We start from the raw sequence: 10,519 nt of genomic DNA, 5'->3' as shown, positions 1-10,519 counted from the left end.
TGACTGAGATGTCAGACTGGGCCTGTAGGACAATGAGTGATCACGATGGGAGGGACTGATGTGGTGACTCTGCTGCTGCTGCCACTGGCTCTCTGGGCTGGTGGCTGGGTTTCAGAGGCTCTCCCCTAGGGCTGAGTGTGACTGGCAGCTGCGACACTGTGATCAGGTAGAGATTGGCTGACTGGGACCATGACTGAGAACCTGACTGGCTACTGGGTAGCCATGACCTTGACCATGCTTCAGTGATTACGACTGCTTGAGACCAGAGGACTATGGCTGCTGGATGTGTTTCTGGATGGGGATATAAAATGCATAGCTTAATGAAAGTTATTATTCACAATTCAAAAGCTAAAACAAGAAACTAAGACTAGCAAAAGGCAACATTCGATCAGGCGGAACCTGCAGCCACGGGCCATTTTTCCCGCGACCGAGGCTTCCGCCCGGCCGCTTTCTTTGTTGCTCCTGTCCGGCGCCAAAGCGGAAGAGCTTCCGGTGCGTTACCTCGGTACCCGAAGGTACGGCGAAACGGTGAGTTCGGCCTCCTGGCCTCTTTTTCCTCCTCTGATTTCCTTGTGTGTGTGTGTGGCCGGTGCCACATCCCTTTCGGCTCAGAATCGCGGAGTGCCTGGCACTAGGCCCACCTCGCCGCGGCGGCAGCGTCTCGGTCTGTGGGCCGGTGGTGGGACGCTGGTGTTTCTGGAGGCCTTCCTCCCTGAGAGACCATCACCATAGGCACCGTCGCCGGCGCTTCCCTGGGCACACAGAGTAACTTCACTTTTCTCTTAACTTCAGAACTTGGGGGCTGGAGACCTTGGCTGCACCCGAACTAGTTCTGCCCTGTTTTCTGTGATTTCCAATAAGGTCTTTCCCCTTTGTTTATCATCTACAAAATGAATATCATATATTTATTAAATAAGTGTTTTCTAAGCGTCTAATATGTGCTACGAATACAAAAGGACTCAAATCTCGTGGAGATGACGGCCCTCAATCACACATGCAAAATTGCAGCCTGATAATTTAAATGGAAAGGTACAAGGCATTGTAGAAGTTTATCACAGGAGATTTGACCTGGCCCGGGTTAAGGAAGTTTTACTGAGGAGATGAATATATGTATTGTTTTTTAAATTTTTTTTTTTTTTTTTTGAGACAGAGTCTCACTGTGTTGCCCAGGCTAGAGTGCCATGACATCAGCCTAGCTCACAGCAACCTCAAACTCCTGGGCTCAAGCGATCCTCCTGCCTCAGCCTCCTGAGCAGCTAGGACTACAGGCACGCGCCACCACACCAGCTGATTTGGCTTTTATTTTTTGTAGAGTCAGGGTCTCACTATGTTGCTCAGGCTGGTCTCTAACTCCTGGGCTCAAGCAATCCTCCCACCTGGCCTCCCAAAGCATTGGGATTATAGTTATGAGCCACCACACCCGGCCCTAACAAGTACATTTTATGTTACAACCAGCCGAACATACACACATACAAAGCTTCAGAAAACAATACTTAGCCATGCTACTCATGATGTACTCTGATATGTTAACAAATTTTGTTCTTTTTGTTTTATTTATTTATTTTTAGAGACAGGATCTCTGCAGTGGTGCCACCATAGCTCACTGTAGCCTCAAACTCCTGGGCTCAAGCAATCCTCCCTCCTCAGTCTTCCAAGTAGCTAGGAGCCTTACAAATTTTTTTATTTTTCATAGAGATGAGGTCTCACCATGTTGCTCAGGCTGGTTTCTAAATTCTTGTCTCAAGCAATCATCCCGTCTTGGCCTTAAAAAGCACTAGGATTACAGGTGTGAGCCATCTGTCCCTATTCTTTTCATTTTGAAAAAAGTAATGCTGGTAGAGACCTTCTGAGTTGATTTCTTGTCTCATTAATGGGTTGTGGCTTGCAGTTTGAAAAAAAGTGCTGATTTACAGTTAGTCATTTGTAGTTTTGGTAAAGATGAAAAGATATGCTCTTAGTATTTTTGGAAAAGGATTGATCTTTCCATGCCGTTTTATTTTGTATTTTTTTTTAAGCTACAAAGAGTAAATAGACAGCTGATTTTTCTGTTTGTGAAATTTTGGGGTCCTATTTGTACATCTGGCTCGATTGGAAGTACTTAGTGGGCAGTGACTGTCTTACTCTGTGGATATTTCTTTTGGGGCCCAGCAAAGATCCAGGCATAATGCAGGCACTCGGTGAGTATTTGTTGAATTGATTGGTAGATGTCTTAGGACTAGAAGGGTAGATAATGATTTGGTTTAAATTAGTTTATGTTCCAACCATTCTTGGAAATACCACAGAGACAATGCTTACAGAGGTTTTATCAGTGTGTCCTCATGGGTAGTTCAGAAGTAGATAAAATAAGTGTTCTAAGCTCTTTTTCTTCTAACTACTGATCCCAGGCCAGCTCTGGCACCTGAATCCATTCTGGATAAATGATCCAGAGCTGCCACTGACTGTGGACCCTTTGGGAAGTTGTTTCACTCCCTGGAGTTTAGGTTTTTTAATGAGTAAAAGAAGAAGGGGGATTTGTGGTGGGAAAGCTCTCCACTCCCCAAACTTTTTGTAGATTTTAGATACTTAGCTTCCACTTTCTACTTTGTATTTATTTCTGGGCCTTCCCTGAGGCCTACAGGAAACTGGGTATATAGTTGCTTTAATCATTCTTCCTAAATCTTCTGGGACTCTCCAGTGATGGCTTTTAGACAGAATTATAGTTTAAGATGTGACTTAGGCATAGTTACAGTTTAAAAGGAACCAGAAGGCTTTTTCCACTGTCATCCTCTGTTTTAAGAGAGATCTGAGAGAAAATCCTTGGAGCAGACAGTGGAAAGAACATCGGCCTCCAGGTCAGGGTACACAGAATCTAATTTGGATCCTTGTGTGACCTTGAGCATATTGCTTTTCTTTAACTGGTGTCTTTATAGCTGTGAAGTGAGTGTTCTTGCTCATTAATCCAAAACACAAAAATCCTTTTCCTTTTGATCCTCATTTTCATCATCTATAAAATGGATGCAGGGTTGTCTTCAGGGTTGTCATGAGGATTAAGAGAGATAATTGTGTTAGGAGTGTAATTCAATATCTGCCACATAGAGAGTGCTCAGCAAATAAAGCATCCTTCCCAAAGTTCTGATTAACTCTGATTTCTTTCTTTTTCAGCTGTTCTGGAAGATAAGGAAGAAGGGTTCTCCTTTTGGTCAGCCACCTCTGGCCCCCTGGCTGCCATGCAGATGGATCCTGAGCTAGCCAAGTGCCTCTTCTTTGAAGGGGCCACTGTGGTCATCCTGAACATGCCCAAGGGAACGGAGTTTGGCATTGATTACAACTCCTGGGAGGTGGGGCCTAAGTTCCGGGGCGTGAAGATGATCCCTCCAGGCATCCACTTCCTCCACTACAGCTCTGTGGACAAGGCCAATCCCAGGGAGGTGGGCCCTCGTATGGGCTTCTTCCTTAGCCTGCAGCAGCGGGGGCTGACAGTCCTGCACTGGAATGCGGTCCGGGAAGAGGTAGACCTGTCCCCAGTCCCAGAGTCTGAAGTGGAAGCCATAAGGGCCAATCTCCAGGAGCTGGACCAGTTCCTGGGACCTTACCCATATGCCACACTCAAGAAGTGGATCTCACTCACCAACTTCATCAGTGAGGCCACAATGGAGAGGCTGCAGCCTGAGAGCCGGCAGATCTGTGCCTTCTCAGATGTGCTACCCGTGCTCTCCATGAAGCACACCAAGGACCGGGCAGGGCAGAATCTACCCCGCTGTGGCACTGAGTGCAAAAGCTACCAAGAGGGCCTGGCTCGGCTGCCTGAAATGAAGCCCAGAGCTGGGACAGAGATCCGCTTCTCAGAACTGCCCAAACAGATGTTCCCAGCAGGTGCCACACCAGCAGAGATAACCAGGCACAGCATGGACCTGAGCTATGCCCTCGAGACTGTGCTCAACAAGCAGTTCCCCAGCAGCCCTCAGGATGTGCTTGGTGAGAAGGAGCAAGGCTCTTTGGGAGTGGGCCAAGGGGAGGATATTCATAGAGATGCTTTAGAATAGGCAGTATGTCTTGTGTTAATCTAGTCCAGTGGGTTCCAAACCTGGCTGGGAGGCAGACTCACCTGGAATACTCATTAAAGATACAGATATATCTTTACCCTTACTCCTGGAGATTTTGATTCAGGAGATCTACAGGGGGTCTCCAGCAATTTATGTCTGTCTGTCTATCTTATAAACAAGAATCCTAGGGAACCTGGTGCAGATAATCCTGTGTTTGGGAACTGGCGAGGGAGGGAAAAGATTTGGCCGACTGAGTGGTTGAGCTGAGACCAGAGCCCCAGGCTCCTGGTTCCTAGGTCAGACCTGTGTTCGGAGTAGCCTCTCCCCTGCTGCCTCAGTTTGTCCCTGACTCTCAAGGTGCTGGTCTCTCTACTGGCTTAGACCAGGACAGTGATTTTTTTTTTTTTAAGTCATTACAGCTTCTATTGTTACTTTCCCCTCTTATTGCAAAAATAATATATATTCATCATAGAATAAAAACAAAAATTTTACTCCAAATCCCACTACCTAGAAATAAATTTTTGTATTTTGGTATATTTCCTTTTTTTCTATATATTTCTATGTATTTCATTTTAGTCTTCTCTATTTCTATGTCTTAATATTTCCTTTTAGTCTTTTAAAAATTCAGTTATATGTGTTTATGTGTATATATGACTTTTTACAAAAATGGGAGTAAAGTATTAATATATTATTTTGTTATCTGCTTTAATAAGCATTTTCCCATGTCACCGAAATAGTCACTCCTTTTTAGTGACTGTTTAGTGTTCCCTAATTATTGAACCAGTTCTCTTGATGGACCTTTAAGATGTTCATATTTTTCCTTATTATAAATATCATCTAATGAACATCCTTGTGTGAACTTATGCATACATTTAGGGTTAGAATTGTTGCATCAGAGTGTGCATGTTGCCAGGAGAAGATTTTGCATTTCTGCCACCTGATAGGAGGCAGTTGCCCATCACCTTTGACAGGGAGTATGTAATTTAGCAAAGTCCTCTTCCAATTGGATGGTTGAAAAATGGCATTCTGTTTTTATTTCTATTTCTTAAATACTAGTGACAGCAAACATTTGTCTTATCTTTACAGCTTTGTATTTTTTTTCCAAATTGTTCAGATTATTTACATATTTTCCTATTGGAAGTATGGCTAGAAATTTGATTATAGGACTTTCTATACCATTGGCTCTGCTGATGAAATAAGGGACATTTATTTTAATGGATACATTTTAATGCATTACTTAATATTTTCATGTAGTAACACTTGAAATTATGGCTTAAAAATGAATAGAAATCCTATTTTTCTACCTCTAAAAAATTTCAGTTCTTCAAAATATACCTTGTGAAAAGGTCTGTTACAGGGATAACTTTGAATCTACATGACTGCTCTTTGAAATTATTTCTGATATCAATTTACTTTTAGACAAGATCAGAAGTGCACAAATTTAAGTGCTCCAGTAAATAAATGCTCCTAATGAAAGAATTGGCTAATATTTAGTTTCACAACCTAACCAGGTAAAGCCAGCTGAAGAAGCAAATCATAACCTCTATTAATCAAAGAAAATTTGACTATATTTTGAAAATATTGGTCAAATGTCTAAAATATGTAGACCCAGGTAGCTATTCATACAAATCAAACTTAGTTCCACAAGCTTAGAAACAGGGAACTAGTTTTTCCAGGTATCTGGAGGTGACAGAAATCGAAGGCTGTGTATTTAAAGAGGTACTTGGTGTTAAGCACATCTGTTCTTTTTTTTTTTTTCCCTTGAGACAGGATCTCCCTTCCTCTGTCACCCAGGCTACAGTGCAGTGGCTCAATCATAGCTCACCGCAACCTCAAACTCCTGGGCTCAAGCGATCCTCCCAGCTCAGCCTCCCAAGTAGCTAGGACTATAGGTTTTGACCATCATGTCTGGCTAATTTTTCTTTGTTTTGTTGTTTTTTTTTTTTTGAGACAGGGTCTCACTCTGTTGCCCAGGCTAGAATGTGGTGGCATCATCATAACTCACTGCAACCTCAAATTCCTGGGCTCAAGCAATCCTCCTGTCTCAGCCTTCTGAGTAACTGGGGCTACAGCAGTTGACTACCACACCTGGCTAATTTTTCTATTTTTTTTGTAGAGATGGGGGTAGGGGGTGGTCTCACTATGTTGCTCAGGTTGTCTTGAACTCCTGGCCTCAAATGGTCCTCCCGCCTTGGCCTCCCAAAGTGCTAGGATTATAGGCAAGAGCCACTGCAGCCAGCCCTGGCTAATTTTTTAAACAATTCTTTGTGAGGACAGAGGTCTTGCTTTGTTACCCAGGCTCGTCTTGAACTCCTGGCCTCAATTGATCCTCCTGCCTCAGTCTCCCAAAGTGCTGGGATCACAGGCGAGAGCCACCTTGTCCAAGTGCATCTGTTCTTTTTATGGTGCACATGTATCTATACCTCATTAAATATACAGCCACCCTTGAAGCCAAAGAGAATGTGATCAGCTGCAGTATAGCTGTGGCAACCAGAGACCCACTTGTTTGCCCAGGGACAGTGGCTTTTGGATCATCAGGTCTTTTTGTTTAAGACAGGCATCTGGTAGAAACTGGAAATAGTACTTTTTGAGTGCTACTTTGTGCCAGGTATTATTCTAAATGCTTTACATGTACTGTATCGATTCATTTAATCTTTGCTACAACCCGCAAATAAGGAAATTGAGGCATAAATAGATTAAGTAAATTGCCCAAGGTCACACAGCTGCTAAGTGATAGAGCTAAGATTTGCATCCAGGCAGTTTGGCTCCAGAGCCGATGCTCTTAGCCACCAGACTGCTCATAGAGATTAAATCACAGAGCCCTGTGATTAAACAAACAAAAATAATCTGGCTGGAAGGCTAACCCTGGAATAAGTAATCACAAATTTTCCTGTTGTGGGAGTTTTTAGAACTGTTCCTACCCAATAAAGAATTTGTTTTATCTTTCCATTGTTCATATCGTGACGCATTAGATGTGCAAGCTTGGGCAAGCCCTTGACCTCATCTATAAAATAAGGCAAATACCACCTTCCCTGAACACCTTGTGGAGTTGGGCTGAAGGTTTCCTGGTATAGTGTAGCATTTCCCTAACTTTGGAGTAGACTGTCTACATCAGAATCACCTGGGAAGCTTGTTAGAGCTACAAAAACTGAGGCCCCATCATCTTTCCTCAACTAGAATCACAGAGTGTGGCTTGGGCAGCTTTACTTTCAACAAGCTCTCCTAGTGATTCTGATGGGCAGCCAGGTTTGGGATCCACTTGGCATAATGTCCATGGACACATTTTGTAAACTTTTAAAATGTCAGGCAAATACGAGGACTGTCTCTTCTCTTGCACTCTGATTTTACAGAAAGACAAAGCCACAGTTTGGTCTCACATGGCTTGAATTTATAGCAGTTCAGCAAACATTTGTTGTGTACCTTGCTAGATGCAAAATCCCATACAAGCCTCTGCAGGAGTGACAAGGATAAAAGGTCACCCATTGCTGAGGTCCAGTGGAATTGACGGCCTTGTGAACAGTGAAGGGTAGTGTCAGCTGGTCCTCCTGTCCCCAGAATCATTTCTCCTCTGTGCCCCTTGCAGGTGAACTCCAGTTTGCCTTTGTGTGCTTCCTGCTGGGGAACGTGTACGAGGCATTTGAGCACTGGAAGCGGCTCCTCAACCTCCTGTGCCGGTCCGAAGCCGCCATGGTGAAGCACCACGACCTCTACAGCAATCTCATCTCCCTCCTGTACCACCAGCTTGGTGAGATCCCTGCCGACTTCTTTGTAGACATTGTTTCCCAAGACAACTTCCTCACCAGCACCTTACAGGTGAGCAGTGTTTTGGCTGACACTCACGTGGGTCAGAATTAAGGCAAGGGTATGTGTTTTGTTTCTCACTATTTTTCCATGACTCGAAGATTTCTTAATTTCAGTTTCCTAGTATTGAGATGTTTCCTAGTTCTCTCTCTCCAACTCAGTTGTAAGCTCTTCTGTGCCAGTGACCCTCTGTACCACCCTCTCCACCTTGCCCCCAGAGTGCCCAGCACTGGGATACTTGTGATTTGAATCCCTTCCACGCATTTGGTTTACTTAGCTCAAAAAAGCTTCTCTTTCTCCCTATAGCCATGAATTGCTGCAACCCCGTAAAGCAGAGTTTTGAAGCTTGTTATTCCCAGTGAAACATCTGCAGCTCCTTAGATCTCATTTAAGCATTAAAGTAACTTTGATTTCCTGTTCAAACAAAATGTGCCAGTTTCCACAGAGATTCTCTGACAGAAAAAGTGAAATTTGCTTTTAACTTGGCAATTAAATTTTCATTATGAGTGGTAATTCGGAAAGAAGCTTCAAACAACTTACAATCTTCATCCTGTGCTATTTCCTCCCTTTGCAAACAGATTAGTTTTCTTTATGTACTTGGGACAGCCTCTGTCATTCACATTGTGTAACTTTTTCAAGTATAGATGAGCCAGAAGCTGCTGTCGGTTTCCATACTTTCTCTCCCATGAGCTTTCTTTTCCCTGTGTGTGAGACCCCATGAGGCTTGTCCCATACGAGGTGGCTGTTCACTAACCTTCCTCTCCCACCCCGTAAGGAAAGGAGCAAGCGTTCATTAACTGCCTATTGGGTATCAAGCACCGTATTTATCATATTATGTGGGTTCCCTCGTCTAATCTCTCTGGAACCCTGTAAGGCAGAGGGGATCATCCCCATTTTACAAATAAGAAAACTGAGACTAAATCATGTACTTGAAGTCACACAGCTGGTAAGCGGAAGTCTGGATTTATACCCATGCCTGAGTCTTGGGTTAGTGCCTGTGCTCCTGCCCCTGTGTTGCGAATTCAGTATGGATTCCCAGAAAGGATTTTTGACTGACATTAGTGGAGATACCCTCAGGGACTTTTTTCGCAGAGGTATTGAACGCTATTCTAAAACTAATGACTGTTGGAAGAGTCCCTTTGAGCAGGCAGCTGACTTAAAACTGGCAGTTGGAGGACTTCTGCAGACCATGGGGGTGAGTCAGTCAAGCTGATTGCTTGAGCCTGGTGTATCCCACTTCACAAGAGCTATAAAACTCCCCTTTTATTGGTTCTTGATATAACAGAGAAATTCAATCCCTTGATCCTTCCTCTGTGGGGAAAATCCATCCCTCAAAGGTACTGGTTGTGGGTTTCAGGGCAGTGTGAGGAGGCATCTACTTGCTAACATGCCTCTGGCAGTGGCTGCAGCCAAAGGGAATGATGCGCTACCCTCGGGAGGCATAAACACAGGGGGCCATAGTGTCCCTGGCTGTCCTGACCATTGTTAGCACAACCAACAGCTGAGCTCTAATTGCTCAGGCTTTGTTGCCAGCTATTATTTACAAAGCAGAAAGGACCCAGCTGGATTGCTGGATGCCCACGTGGGTTGTGCAAAGCTGATGGTTGGAAAAATTCTATCTTTGGACTTTTCACCAAGAAAATTTGATGCATTATTTGGAAAAATCCAGGGCATGCACCTTTAAAAAAAAATACGTTTTTGAGCATTGTTTATATACATTCTACTGAAAGTGTTGAGGAATACATACATGAGTTAGCCAGAGTTCCTGCCCTCAGGGATTCGTTCATTGATTTAGCAGGTGTTTACTGAGCACCTGCTGTATACAAGGCCCTGTTGTAGACCCAGGAATATAGCTGTAAGCAAGATAGACTCCCTGACTTAGAACTTATATTTTGGGAAAGTAAACAAATGAACTAACCAAATAACTCCAGATAGTGGTGAGTGTTTTAGAAGGCAGTCCTGCCCCTTTTTCCGTTTCCCTAGTGCAGGCCTTGTTGTATCCTAGATGGCATCAGAGTTGATCAGCCTCCATGCTGACCCCTGTTAGCCAATCTGTCTGGTGGCAGCAAACACTGCCACCAGAGTTGCTGCTCCAAAATGCAGCTCAGATTCTATTTCACTGTGGCTCCTCATTGCCTAGAAAACTAAAAGCCCGAACCTTGGTCACAAGGCCTATTCTGATCAGATTTCTTATCCTATTCTCCAGCTTTCTCCTCCTTCGCTCTGTTTTCTCCTGCCAACTCCCGCAACGGTGGTCTCCTTGCAGGCTCCCACACAGGCCATGCTCTTTCTTCTTCTTCTTTTTTTTTTTAAGTCATGGTGAAAAACATACAACATGAGATCTACCCTCTTAACAGATTTTAAGTGTTCAGTGCAGTATTAACTTTAAGTGCAGTGTTGTCCGGCGGATCTCTAGGACTTTTTCGTCTCGCATAACTAAGACTTTCTATTCATGTTTCACACCTTCTTGGCTGAACCTGATTTTCCCTCTGCCTGGTACGCACTTGTTCATCCTATGACGTGCCCTCAAGGTGTCCTCTGTGAAGCCATCCCTCGTCTGTCTGCTCTTTCTTTCTTTCCATACTCTTAGCCTACTTTGTATTAATACTTGCCACTATTATATTGCACAGGTTGTGTTTGCTGAAATTAATATATTGTCTGTGCCGGGCACGGTGGCTCACGCCTGTAATCCTAGC

General features: G+C 43.9%; 1 protein-coding gene across 1 annotated transcript in view; it reads left to right on the top strand.

Moving 5' to 3' along the window:
• Positions 1-489: 489 nt before the first annotated feature.
• AAR2 (AAR2 splicing factor homolog (S. cerevisiae)) overlaps positions 490-10,519 on the top strand; it is a 19,995-nt gene continuing 9,965 nt past the window's right edge. The window contains exons 1-3 of the mRNA XM_012637693.1: positions 490-528; positions 3,142-3,954; positions 7,606-7,835. Coding sequence (XP_012493147.1) covers positions 3,207-3,954; positions 7,606-7,835 — 978 coding nt within the window. The 5' untranslated portion in view covers positions 490-528; positions 3,142-3,206. The remainder of the gene's footprint in view (positions 529-3,141; positions 3,955-7,605; positions 7,836-10,519) is intronic.

This window comes from Propithecus coquereli, unplaced genomic scaffold (genome assembly GCF_000956105.1).
Source record: "Propithecus coquereli isolate 6110/MARCELLA unplaced genomic scaffold, Pcoq_1.0 Scaffold122, whole genome shotgun sequence".
Lineage (NCBI taxonomy): Eukaryota > Metazoa > Chordata > Mammalia > Primates > Indriidae > Propithecus > Propithecus coquereli.
Note: the sequence above shows the minus strand (reverse complement) of the source record. Positions and strands in the feature narration are given on the sequence as shown.